The sequence below is a fragment of the Parambassis ranga genome, chromosome 19 (assembly GCF_900634625.1).
Source record: "Parambassis ranga chromosome 19, fParRan2.1, whole genome shotgun sequence".
NCBI classification, from domain to species: Eukaryota; Metazoa; Chordata; class Actinopteri; family Ambassidae; genus Parambassis; species Parambassis ranga.
This window is the reverse complement of record NC_041039.1, coordinates 21,046,010-21,060,142: the sequence shown is the minus strand read 5'-3', so window position 1 is coordinate 21,060,142 and position 14,133 is coordinate 21,046,010. Positions and strand designations below refer to the sequence as shown.

The 14,133-nt window shown below is 42.4% G+C and overlaps 1 protein-coding gene across 9 annotated transcripts in view; it reads right to left on the bottom strand.

Moving 5' to 3' along the window:
• LOC114452343 (pleckstrin homology domain-containing family A member 7-like) overlaps positions 1-14,133 on the bottom strand; it is a 96,118-nt gene that overhangs the window by 21,547 nt on the left and 60,438 nt on the right. For all 9 annotated transcript variants that reach the window (XM_028431602.1, XM_028431603.1, XM_028431607.1 and 6 more), the window contains 4 exons: positions 13,454-13,571; positions 7,934-8,038; positions 6,271-6,343; positions 3,737-3,837 (listed from right to left, as the gene is read on the bottom strand). In XM_028431602.1, coding sequence (XP_028287403.1) covers positions 3,737-3,837; positions 6,271-6,343; positions 7,934-8,038; positions 13,454-13,571 — 397 coding nt within the window. The remainder of the gene's footprint in view (positions 1-3,736; positions 3,838-6,270; positions 6,344-7,933; positions 8,039-13,453; positions 13,572-14,133) is intronic.

Here is a 14,133-nt window from a genome sequence, read left to right as displayed (position 1 = left end):
CCTCCTCCAATGGTGTAGTCAGTGTATTATAAGGAATAAAAAATGACTTCATTTTGCAGCTAGCTGTGAGCGCACACCCGTGCCACCTCGACCAGAACCGACACATTAAGAGCCCCGAAAGTCGATCTCCATCTCAAATCAGCGGCATAAAATGTTCCCCATCTAACACACATACAATATCAACACAATGCCACACACCATACCAGCAGTCTAAAATAACACTGGGCGTCTCTGTCTCTCCTGAACAAGAATGCTGAGTGGGTCATTTAGCTCTGAGTGCATGACCGACACACCTACGCACCGTATCCATGCGCTGCTAAGCCTCTTTTTCTCTCTTTCTGTTGTTGTGGGAGTTAATGGCAGCTTTAAGGGTGTTTTTTGATTATTTGTTTCCTCCACCACGTTGCTTAATCACGCTTTATGTCCTGTATTTTACGTCCTCTCCATTCCTTCTCCAATCGCTTCCTCCATTTTTTTGTGCCCTTTATTTTCCAGCCTGAATCACTTCCTTCCCATTCTATGTTCTCTCAAAGTGAAAATATCACTCACTAGCTGCTTTTACAAAAGCTTAGAATAGTGCCTGGCCCATTCCTGTGGACAGCCCCGAACAAACACACAGTCCCCACACACACTTTGTCCAGGGCGCTATTTATAAAGAGTCATTGTCCTCATGAAGATAAGCCTCAGCAGCCAGAGCACCATAGAGCTCCTGATAAGGTACATTCTCCTAAACCGGCTATGTTACACTGAAAAACATCCAAACGAAGACAACAACAGCTTGCAGGCATGTCAGTTTTAAATCATTGACAAAAACAACCCTGTTAAAGGTCCTGTTGAGTGGAGAAAATGTAGCGACAAAAACAACCGTGGGCTACGTACCCAAAGATGCCCTGTGGCTTTTTAAAACATTACTTTTCAACTCAACAGTAGCATGAGGTGAGGCAAGTTTGAAATAAAAGTTTTTCTCCACACCATCAAAAAAAAAAGAAAAAAAAGAACTGCATGCTGGTACAGTGGATGTGACAGATGGAGGAGACAGCAAGAGGGGGCACATAGATGAACGATAAGCCCAAAACCAAATGCGAAGATTTATAACGGGTAAGGGAGGAGAGCGATAAGGAGCGGAAATTAAATAAGACAGAGAGCACTGACGGGGAAAACAGAAGACAACCACTTCAGCCAAAACAACATGTTATTCTCAAGACATGCACCAAAGGAATATACAATGCTGATGTATATTCTGTCTGTTTGAACCAAAAAGCCACATCAACGGCAGACAACAGGGATGAAGATATATATAAGGTTTACATCTGAGAGCACATGAGAGCATAGAGTACCTATTTATGGGAGGACTGTCACTGGACGGCGCGACACACTCACAGGGAGGGAGGGAAGTCCCAGTCAGGCAGCCAGCCAATGGGAACAAGAGAGGAAGGAGGATTTGGTGAATAGGGGAAGGGAGGGAGGGGTAGGGGGGTGAAGGGTGGGAGGTTTGTTTTGGATTGTTGACATCATGATGTGTATTTAGCAGGTGCAGCTTTTAGAAACCCAACTGGCAATCAAATACCCACCATCATGCTAGCTCTGGCAGCTAACAGTGGTCTTAGTTGGAATTGGTTCCAGGTGTTTGGAATGCAGTTTACTACAGAGGGGCTAATTATGACTCAAGACTAACTGAATGCAAACTGCTTCACTGTCTTCCCTTGGTGAAAGTGCTTGTCTGTTTCACCTTTGACAGCACACAGCACCGCTGAAAGCTGCAGCTGGATGCTGTCAGAAGCTGAACTGTAACCACAGCACTGTGATGTCAGACTGTACTTCCCAAAGCCTGAGGAAATGAAGCCAATTGGGGGGGATAACAATGGAGAATTTAAAGCAGTTTTTACAATTCAAATACTCATTTTTCACAGCTTTTTGTAATATCTTCCAGGCCATGATGTAAGTACAAGTAATTTATCGGTTTATGCCAGATCACCTTCATTATCAAGAGTTTGGCTTTCTCATTGGAAAATTCAAGATAAATGATAAATGAACACTCTACTTATCAAACTGCTGATTCAAAACTTGCATGAGTGATAAATATCTCTGACATAGGCTTGAAGCAGTGCCTCACTTTCTGCATGCAGACACAAGTAATTGATTATTTTTACATAAATGAAGTCATTAAAATGTGCGTTTATGTTATCTACAAAGAGGATTAGTAAATTCAGTGGCTCGAAGACACATCTGATCTCCATTATATTGACTTGATACAGTCAGGAAAGTGTTTTCTGTAACCCAGATGATGTGAAGGAACTTTCTGGTGCATTCCTTCTGCAGACTCCTACCTACTATCAGACGATGGAGATTAAGGAGCAAAGCTGTGAGCTGTCGCCAACACAAAAAAAAAAAAAAAAAAAAAAATGAAAAAGCTGACACACACATCTATTGCTCTCCCAGTCTTCACTTTGGTATCAGATACAATTCAGAAATTTGCTGAAATATGAGCGGGAACAGAATATATGTCCCACAGAATCAGATAGCAGCTGCCATGTTGGGAGAACATCTGAATGAATAGAAATGCCAGCAGGAGCTGGTGGTAAACACTCATTTGCCCTCAGGCCTGGCTAAAAAAAATAAAAACTTCTGACACCAAATGTCCAGACAATACAGATCTCTGTTTCTAAAGGGCAAAACACAGCTGCCATTTTATGTTCGAAAGTGGCAGAGTGATTGTCTAGGACCATAAATGGACCATTAGTGCACATATTTTATTAACGCAGAGACAAAGGGTGTATGCTACAAAGTCAGAAGTTGGTTCTTTGTGCAGATACACATTAAAAGTGTAACAAAGCATTTAAAATTGTCTTCTTGACAAGGAATAAAGAAGCAAATACTAACTGTGAAGCAGACTTACTGCGCCTGCCTATTAACTTCACACGTGTCTGGCTCAACTAAAAAAAACTTGTGCCTCGGGGAATGCAGAAGCTTCGTGCCATTCCAGAGGAGCTTGTCTGTCTCAATGAAGACACTGACAGACAATCAGCTGTAATAGACATCGCTACAACAGGTGGTGAGTGTGGCACAGCGCTGAGAGGTGGCTGTGGGAAGATACTGATCTGTTCTAACTGTCAGGCATCGCAGAAAACAAACGATTTAATATATATATTTTAGAGACACGTTTGTCCAAAAGACAAATAAATATCTGTATATGAAGAATATCTATATGTCAAACATACTGAAATAGTTCTATACCACCAAACCTGCTGGGTGATATACAACAGGTGTTACATATAGGCCATGTTTAATGTTGTCATTTTATAATGAACTCCTCCTGTCAGTAATGATATAAACCACTCAGTGGAAACTTAAAGTGCTTTAAATAGCTTCATGTGTACACATTCTTATCTCAAGTGGCTCCCATAGGAATAAAAAGAAACCCATTATCAGTGTCTCCCTAGGATGAAATATCTTCAACATGATGCAATGTTCAGTCAGTGGTCAGCATGAAAAGTGTAAAATGTTAAAGTGAAATAAAGATTTTAGGTTTACATGCATTGTTTGGGTCTGAACGTGGAAAATGTCCATTGGGCATAACCTGTGCAGCTGCAGCTAATCGAATGGAAAAATCTGTGCCGCTGCATTTCATTTAGTGGTTAGACACACTCTCCAAAGAGGAAAATCACAACACAACAGAGGAGGTAACTGAATATCAAACCGAAAACAGTCTGTGTAGGATTTAAAAAGAGAGGCGTACCTTAAAGGCATACTTGCGGCTGATGTGGTCCTCAGGTGCCACGGGTGAAATGATATAGCTGGGCAGAGGAATGCTGCCCAGGACTGATTCCTCTCTGCTGTCTGGAGAGAGAGAGAGAGAGAGAGAGAGAGAGAGAGAGAGAGAGAGAGTCGGTGGTGAAGGAGAGGGAGAGAAAGAGAGAGAGGGAGTGGATAATCAGGGTGAGTAAGGTGAGAAAAGGAGCGACAGAGTAAAATAAATATCACTCATCACCCACTAATTTCATCACTGCCTGCCACCAGTATCATAACACTGACACACACACACACACACTCATGCAGTATGGCGTCACTCATACCCCGGTGTTGTGCCAAAAGGTAAAGCCACTCTGCTATCCCAGTGTCACCCCCTGCTCCAGCTGGCAGCCAGCCGCCTTCCCTCTGTTTCTGGCCCATTGCATGTTCATGCTCACATCAGTGAACACACACACACACTTCTTCTGCTTCTATATTTGTAAGGACCCTCACTGACATAATGGAGTCCTCAACTTTTTACCTTACCCTAACCCTATATAGTACTAGAATGTCCTTTCCAAAAATGTCCTCCTCTCAAGGTCCAAACCTAAACCTGGTTCTCACAAGGATAGAAAGTTCAAACACACAAACATCATGTGTCATCAGAGCAGCTTCCATTTTAATTAGCTCACATGTCTAGAAATAAAGATTTACTGAGTATTTGTTTTCCACTCAATATCATGACAGCATGCTAGAGTGTGTATGTGAGAGAAAGCAAGTGTGTGTGTGTGTGTGAGAGTGCAGCGATCAACACATCGTAAATATTTAGTGATGCTATGAAAATATGTGTGTGTGTGTGTGTGTGTGTGTGTGTGTGGCACCCCTGTGTGTGTTTGGCTGAGAGGTGATAAGGCGGTGCTATGGATTAAAGAGGTAATTGGTTAAAAATAATTCAAGGACCTTTGAAGGAGACATTCCCTAAATGGTGGGTGAGACAGTGAGGTCTTTTTATCTGCCTTGTCCCGTCTGTGCTACTGACACTAACACACACACACACACACACGTCAGCAGACACACACACTGAGCAGACCTGACAGTGAATACATACAAACTGCCAAAAATGCAACTATTCTGTCTGTTTTGATGGATTTGAGTTGAGGATCTATGCTAAGCTAAAACAAGCTAAGCATGCTAAGGAAGCAAATTTGTGAATTGTGATACACACTTGAGCATGGGCTGAAAAGCTATGATAACTATGGTCTTAGAGATTTAAAACTGTGAACTTGATCGTCCATGTGATTGCTGTTATTCGATATTATTTGTTAGATAAACAACCTGCAGCTCTGTTAGAAAACCATCAAACAAATACAGTCATCATCAAAAAAAAAAATAAAACAGAGAAGATAGCGGAGGAAGGTTTGGTTGTTTGTGTAAAAACAAGAGATGAAGGGAGGAGGTAAGTGGTGCCGGGGATGGATCAAGTGTTTTCATGTTGAGAGGAGAAACCTTTGAACTGAACAAGAAGCCAGAGGAAGGGGGGAGAAAATGAAACGACAGAGAATTGATTTCACCCTCCCGCCGAGGCGAGGAGGCAGAGGAGCGTGTCCCAAAAGGTTCCGTTAAGAACATGGAGATGAAAAAGAAAAGGCGTGAAGAGGCAGATAAAGACGGGAAAGGTGATGGAGTGTGTGATGCCGCAGTGTGTGTGCGTGTGTGTGTGTGTGCTTGTCAATATGTGTCCATGTGTTTCAGCAGGAACCCAGCGAGGACGATCAGATTAAAGCCCACCCACGATGAATTACTGGCTCCTTTGCACTTCACTTTACATCCGGCATCATCAGAGTCCAATTTAAACTTCTGAACTCTGTACAAGCCTTTTATGTTGATAGCTGTCATATTTCCATTATGAATATATTTGCATCTTCCTAATGCTCCCAATTTTAGGGCCAAGAGTGTTTGCTTGTAACTACTAACACACACACACACACACAGGAGCTCTTTTAAAGGGACATAATTTTGCATTTTAATCTCCCTGATGGAGGAGCAAAAGTTTAACAGGAGCTTTCGTTGCTGGTTTAACTGTCAACACAATGCTGGTAGTCCAACATTCTGCCTCTCTGACCCTCCACATCACCTACTCTGTAGCCATGTGGCAACATCTCCTGCAGAGGCTGCTATATTTTAAAACGTGAATATGCCAGGAGACAAGGTTCAGATACCATTTAAAGAAGTAAGGAAGGTACTTTTTGGAGGTTACTCAGGTCATATCATACATTTATTACTAGAGAGTCAATATAAATTACAGCTTTAAGCGCATAAAAACTTTAGAACACTTTGGTTTTGATGATTCAATGTTATATCAGGTCATAAATGCTGTGGTGGTGTTGCCGGTATGAAAAGTATTATCGTCAGGTCTTTTTTTCTGATTTTTGTCAGAGACTGAAAGTTTCATCATGGTGGAGTGTGAAAACACAGAAGTGGAAACTCAGAATTTAATCTTTTATGGACATTTGGTGTTGTCGACGTTAGACCAAGCCTCACCTTTGTAGTAGAACAGACAGAAATCAGCCAACACGAACCATTTCCTCTTCCAAAGACGCATCCCAGAGCTGTCCTGAAAACGAAAAACAAGGGCAAAGAGTGTGAGCAAAGCATGGAAGAATCATAAGATGGAGAGTAAAAGACATAACAAGAAGGACCAGACAGAGATCTTAAACAGGGGTGAGGGAGGAGGTAATGGGAAAGATGAAGGAAGAGGCCGACATGTAGTGAGGCAGGGAGGAGCAGCCAAGGAGAGCAGATACAGAAAGGAAGCTATGTAATAAAAGGAAAACTGAGGTGGAGATAAAAAGAGCGACCAGGAAAAGAGAGCGAGAGAAGGACTGATCATTTGTCCTGGTTTGCCGGCTCGCTGAGCCTGCCACGTCCGCTTTACAGCACGTTTTGTCTTTTATGTTTTTGGGCTGAAAATCAGGGCGATTTGAAGAGCGGAGGAGAAACAGAAAGGATGAAGTCACCTGAAACATTCCTGGGCTAAAGATGTACGACAACGTTAACACCCCAACTGTCCATGAGAGGATAAAAAAAGATAACCAGAACTCTGTCTGTGTGCGTTCATACACCTGGCAGCATTTTTACATTTTGTCTAATTAAAATAATAGATTGTGCATGCAGCTGTGTGTGTGTGTCTGTTTTTGTCAGTGGCGCTGTGTGTGTGTGTGTGTGTGCAAGCCTCTTTGTGTAGTCATTACCATGTAATTACTTTGCTGAAACATCACTCACTGTTTGTCTTGTATGGAGGCCAAGCGTCTTACAGCGGGACAACGCCAACAACGGATATTTTAAGTAAAACTTAAAATAAACACAACTCTGTGATCAAAAGCAGGTGCTCCGTCTTGCCAAACAAAAAGAAATAAATCAGAAAAATAAATAAAACTGGGCCACTAAAGAAAAGGAGGGACCATGCCATAAGACATTGGAACTTTCTTTTAGTTGTGCCAACCATTTGAAAGGATTATATAGGGGTGTAGATGGAGATTGTTAGTCATCCTGCTGATGAAGCTGCTTAGAGGAGCAGCAAAACATCTGCAAAAAAAAAACACCAACCAGTCCAGTTGGCTTGCTTCTAATTCTTCAGTTTTCTAGAGATAATGCATCATTCCAGCTTTTTGCTGCACATTTGCCTAAATTTAGTTCAATCTCTGATCAACTCAGGGTTATGAGAACCATATCAAAGAGCAATTTTCAGTTCAAAACACATTTTGTCATGTTGTGACATTTTTTACGAATAAATAATAATCAGCCTAGCTGATGAAAACAAGCAGGTAATTGCAGCAACTGCCCAATTTGTAAAGGTATCTTTTCATATCATAACTAAATTTCAAGCTTCCCTCCCACCTCTAACTTTCCATATCCAATTAAAATGTTTATTGCTGTGTGTGTAAAAAAAAAAGAGCCCAGCAGTAATGTCTTCTTCCAGCCAGTCTCATGTCAGAGTGACATCACCTTCGCCAGCTCTGGGTGGAAGGCCCATCTCAAAAATGGATCATTCATTAAATCGAGGACCTTATCTCTGTTTACATGAATGGATTTGGTGTTCAATATTTGGAAACATTTTGTTTAATGCCATCACACTGGCGTTGTGTTCTGTTACTGGCACCCCGGATTGGATCATATGTTAGAATTTGCATTTCAGTTTCTGCACCTGTTTGTACAGCCATCCTCGGACGACCACGGGGACATTGGGATTCCTCTTAATGGCCTGTTCTCTCTTTCCGAAGCTGTGCACTCTGCCACTGGCCCGGGAGCCCTGAAACACACACAAAACAGGTAGACAGGGTGTAAACAATCCTTATCAATAGCTGATAATTGCTGATAATGCAGTGTGGCTGGATCCATACTCCACGAGAACAAAAAACTTTCTTCTCACTCCCCGGGTGGCAAGAACTGCAATAATACATCCCGTCTCCCGGTGTTTAATGTGCGCGTCGAGCCACTGTAACCCCGTGATCAATACTAGGATTAATTTTTATCGCCACCTTCTGGACAGACACTCTCCTCTGTGCGCCGTGTTTCTCCTTCCAGGAGCTGTTTGCCAGCTGCTCATCTAAACTGTCCATCGTCACTGTACTTCCTCCTTCTGTCTGTGTGTTCTGCACCTGAAGAAGCTCTTGCGTTTCTCCACATTCATCACGGCAACCAAATTCCGACCAATCACAGAATTGTCTTCGCACACCACTGGGAAAAAAAGTTCTGCCCGGGCCATGTGTCCGAGAGTGCTGCCGAACAGGTGCTCCGAGAACAAAATGACGTCATTTTGTAGTCGGGAGCGCCGGCAGCGAGAAGAAAGTTCTTTGTTTCCGTAGAGTGTGGATCCAGCTTAACTTGGTTAATCACCTATAATACTGCACTGAGGGTAATGTGTTATGTTTCCTCTAAGTCTGAGACAGTTCTGTGTCACAGTGTCCTTATTTTCAGAGGCCTCATCAGGCTACTCAATCTTACTTATAACATTACCGAACAGACCTTCACCCACACTGTGATTATCTTTTTTTTCAGGTGCTTCTCTTTTTCTGCCCCAGTTGTTATCTAATTATATCCATTATGACAATTTTCTCTACGACAGTGACATCCTTGATAACTGTTAGACGCTGACAAAGCCCTGGTGTCCAAGCTCAGACTGTCAGAAAAGTGGGCGCCTGACCTGTAGGTCAGTGGCTGTGCTGATACACACTTGAAAAGTATGGCCACTGAACCTGAACGGAACCAGAACACAGCTCTCAGAATACCTCCCTGTCAGCAGTAACAGACTGGTGGGTGATGTGAACATGTCTCACTCTGTAAGTTAAAACATTTTCTGCATAACAAGCAAAAAGTTAATGGCAGAAAAGGGCAAACAGTCCATCCCAAAATAACCAGTGTATGCTAAAATGTCCAAAGGCAGAACAATGAATCTCTGCATCCTCACTTCTTTTAAGTTCCCCTTGAGAATCACCATTAACTGCAGCTGCAGTGTTTCAGCAGTGAAGTTCGATATTGGGTTATTTTTTTTACTGAAGGTCAGGGCTGTAATTTAATTAATTTATACATTTACATTCATACGTGGCCAAATTCCTAAAGTTTAGGGGCCCTGTGTGGCCTCTCTGTGGCGCAATATATCTTCACAAGATGAAAAGATCCTGGATTCGCCTGCTCTTCAAGTCTTGTCAAGAAGAAAACAGTCTTGAGTCTTTGTGCCCCCTTATTTTTGGCTACGGCAGTACCAAAAAAACTTGTTGCTAAATTTTATTCGATAATTAAAAATATCACAGGAAAACGTCCAAAAATCATCAAAGAGTACAAATAGCAGGTTCATGCTACATCCATAAAGGACTTATCAATTAGGGCTGCAATGACTAGTCGACTAATAGTCCTACAGCAAAATTTGTCGACAACTAATTTAGTAGTCGACGGGTCGTTAGTGACGTCATCGCATGGTATGCAGGTGCAACGCATTTGCAGCAGGGAATGATTCTCTCGCTTGTGACATATCAGGATGGTTGGTGCTTTGGGCGCAAGAGGTCCTGGGTTTGAAACCAGGATGAACTGTCTGTTAGTTCGGTGTGGAGGAAAGGGTGTGCTAGACTGTATGAGAATTGTGTAGAGTCAATCGAATGCGCTTCGGACAGATGTGGGAATGAGTGAGCGGGCACACACTCCTTAAAAAAGCAAAGCATGAACCCAGGGCTTTGGCCCAAGATCAGTTGTTTAATGCTATATCATGTTATCATCTGACTAGTTGAAATCCAGTAGCTTGACAGTATTTAACATTATTCCAGCTATAATTGTGTTAATGTCTAACACATTGCTGTAATTCTTCTCTCAGATTGCACATGTTAATAATATACATGGCTCTGGTGTCTTCTTACAAATCAGTCTTGCTTTACTGTTATGTTTGAGCCTGTCTGTTGTATATGCCAGCAAACATACACTGTGCATATATTCATGAAATCTCATTAAACCGTCCTCTATTCTGAAACCTCAGAAGAAAGACGACTCCCCCTGGCACTGCGCACACACACACATCTACCCTGCCACCTCCCTCGCTGTTATAATAAAACATTTGGTGTGACGGCTGCATAAGTGTGTATCTGGACTGGCAGCAGCACTGGGAGGCATCCGCAGCTGGAAAACAGCAAACACATGGGCTAATTAGAGGCAGGCTGGTTGGCCAAGCATGCTGCAACAACACAGAGCGTCTCTAATATTGTCACATTGGAGTCCCCTATCTGTATGTGTGTGTGTTTGTCTGTGGCTATGTGTGTGTGTGTGTGTGTGTCTGCCAATATGCAAGTGTGTGTGTGTGTGTGTGTGTGTGTGATGCAGTGGTCTATTTTTAGGCTGAGGGTGATTCTTTGGAACAGGCTGAGGTCCCTGCTGCACAGTGGCACTCTGTCTTGTAGGTGAGTGACTGAGAGTCAAACCACCTATTTGTTAGGAGAATTGCACAGAATTAGACAACCTTAAAGCCACGAGAGTCCAAGACAGTCATGCAGGCTGCCAGTTCAAATCCCAAGCCAGACAAGAATGATCTGGGAGTAAGAGGTAATTAAAGAACAGCAGTGCTTCAGAAATCATGTTGAGTTGTACTTACACCAAATAGCGGACTAAGTACCTCTAAGAATTTGATAATATAAAGATGGTGAAGGTGAAAATTCCTGATTTTTTTTTTGTTTAAGTGAAAGGTTTTGTCCATTATAATTTACAGTAAAATAAAAAAAAGTTAAAGGTAGGGTAGGGGATTTCATTCTGATGCACTTTTTGTTAAATTAGTGTAACTTCTCTTAACAATCCGATAGCAACCGATTAGTTCGGCAGTTTCGCATTAAATGAAGAATATGAATCATCTGTGGAAGCTATAAAAACATCAGCCAATCCTCCGGGTGGACCCTGTGCAGAGTATTGGCTGGTTGTCACTCTCTTCCTGCTCTACACACACCAGAGAGGTACGTGCATGATGGCCGAAGTCACAGACCGCAGCTCGTCTTCAGGTAATGCGCGTCCATGTGATTGGGAGGCGTGGCTTCGGGGTGAGCTCCGAGAGAAAGGGGCGTGTGTTTACTTTGGAAATCTGGCTGACTCTCACCGAGTTTTCAAAATCTCCTACCCTACCTTTATCAATAGGTCTGACAGATGACAAAGAAAGATGTTACACACAAATTTACACTGACATTTAGCATAATATATTTTTTAGAAAACGTTGAAGGTAGTGATTACCATCTAACAATGATGACCAGGATATGACGTATCTGTTCCATGTAAAGTGATAAGTGATAATAATTCTCTTTAAGATGGTTTAGATGGATTAATTATTTCATTGCATAAGTCAGAGAATCTCCAGCGTCTTTCACTGTGCCAAACAATGAGCCACTCATTTGGCTCAAAAATAAAAATCAATGAGAAGTGTTCAGGAACTCGGTTTTACCTCATCACTGTGCAATAAAACCTAGGCTACATATTTGTCTTGTTTTTATGGCTCACTTACAGAGCAGAGTTATTTCAAACAGAGCGGCGATGGACTAATGAAGCTTTAACAGCCAACTGGGACTCAACAGAAACTCCTAAATGACTTTGATAACTCTTCAAGACATTGTTGAGGCTGGTTATGAACACAACATCCCTAAGTATGTATCCGACCACAGTAACTACTTAAAGAAGAATTGTGACATAACTCGAGGGAGAAATGGGATGATTTGTGTCTCGGAGCTCCCACTGATGTTTTGTCAGAGGCACAACGAATGTGACGTATTTAAAACGCAGATGACGGCGCCACGCTATGCAAGTAGGGGGGGTATAAGGATGACTCATCTTTCCTTTGAGACACAATTCTTTTGTTAAGAGTTGTTCTTGTCAGAACGGGGCTTCTGCTCTGTTTTCCTGCTGTTTGATCGCAGGGGTGATGAGCCAGAGCACCTGGGAGGGCTGCGGGCCAGGAAAACTGGGCGTGGAACGGAAGACGGGCCGTCGTGATGGATGCCCTGTCAGCTTTGCACCGCACCCGATGACACGTGTTCAATCTTGGTCCTGAGGCACCTGTTGATGGGGCAGGATGAGATTTCACGCCACTGTGGAGCTGTGTATGTACATGTGTGTGTGTGTGTGTCAGTGGGTGTAAGATAGAGACTGGAAGAAAAACTGAATAAAAAAAGACAGATATGAAAAGATTTTTTAGTCTTTACAGATGTTTATGTTGCACAAAGCCAATGCAGAATGTAACCTTAATGAAATCTGCACATGGGAGCTCAAATTGAAATTCATCAGTATTCCAGATTGCTGAACAGCTTCAATGAATTTAGTCATTTTGGCAGCAAATTGCCTGAGCCGATGAGAGCTTGAAGGGCAGTCGGAGACAAAGTGAAGAGAGGAAAGAAAAGACACGACTCTAGGTTTTTGTTTCATATCTATTTTCACATGGGTCTGCAACACAAGCCTGTCGGTGCTCAGCTTTCATCACTTTGAGCTTTTATCTCACAGTCTTTGGTTTCCTTTATCTCTTACCTTTTATTGACATGCCCCTGTTTTTAGATTTTTATACATATAAGCCTTTGTTTGTGACCTCAACGGATGCTTTTATTATGAAGAGATCCAAGAAAGCAGGATGTTGTGTCTAAAAAAAAAAAAACCCTTAGTCCATGATTGATGTGGCACAAGCCCCATGTAATGCTGCCAATGCAATTTCTGCATTATACATGTATTAAAAGATTAAAACCCTTTGACGAGCTGTCAAAGAGAGATTAATAGACAGCTACCTAAGGTGTGTTTTGAAGGTGATAATGTTTGTTAGCCTCAGGGCGTGACTTTCCACAGCTGGATGATGGCAAACGGCAACAACATCAGTTTCAGATCAAAGTGACTGTCAGAGGTATCCAGGAGATGTCAGGCTGTGCTCCGGCTCATAGGGAAAGCTGCTGTGTTACCATTTCAGTTCAGCTGACCTCAGTCACCACAACAATTAATGTAAGCAAACAAGAAGAGCGCAGAATGGATATCAGTGAATAATATGAGGTTGAACACAGGCTGCAAACCTAGAACAAACAGTCTCTATGCTGTAAAGTTAAAAACTCTTTAAACACCTTGATACCAGCCCAGCTGTCAATCAAAAATCTGTCAATAAAAAGTGAAACTAACAAACAGCACACACACACACACACACACACACACACAGTTTCATATTGTACAAGCTTACCTTGGAGGCAGACGTGCTATCCACAGTGGAGGAGGTGATGGCAGTGGAGGCCTCGCTGACGGTGGTGCTGGAGAGCTGCTCACCCGTGGCTTTGGACATCATGCGAGCACCCTGCGGCCTGCGCACACACACACACACACACACACACACAATGTCAATAAAACTCACTAGATTGACCAGGAGCGCAGTGGAGTGTACAACACATCTGATGTAGCTCATATATATATATATATATAGTATATATTTCCTGGGAAGTTCTGACTAGCTAGACATGCAGAGTTCAGTCAGGGTCAGTACATTGTCTCCTTTTCTTTTTAATGTCTGGCTGGATATATTTACAATAACAGTCTACGACATGGAACAATAGCTGATGTCATATGTCTCTCTGCTTCTGGTTTTTGTGTTAGTATGAAACAAAATGTAATTATTTGCTATTTTTTCCTAAAGACTCAAGTCACCACGTCAGAGATGAGGTGTGATAGTAGGAGGATAGTCGGAGTGTTTCTGGGCATCCTAAAGACCAGTCACAGATGTCTGTGTGTGTCTGTGTGTGTGTCACTGTGTATGTGTGTAAACCAGGCAGCCAACATCTGACAGTGAGGCGGCTGAATGACCTGGAGACAGGATGTCCTAAATTTTCTCTCCGTCCTGACAGTACACACCTCAGAGGGCAATGAGTA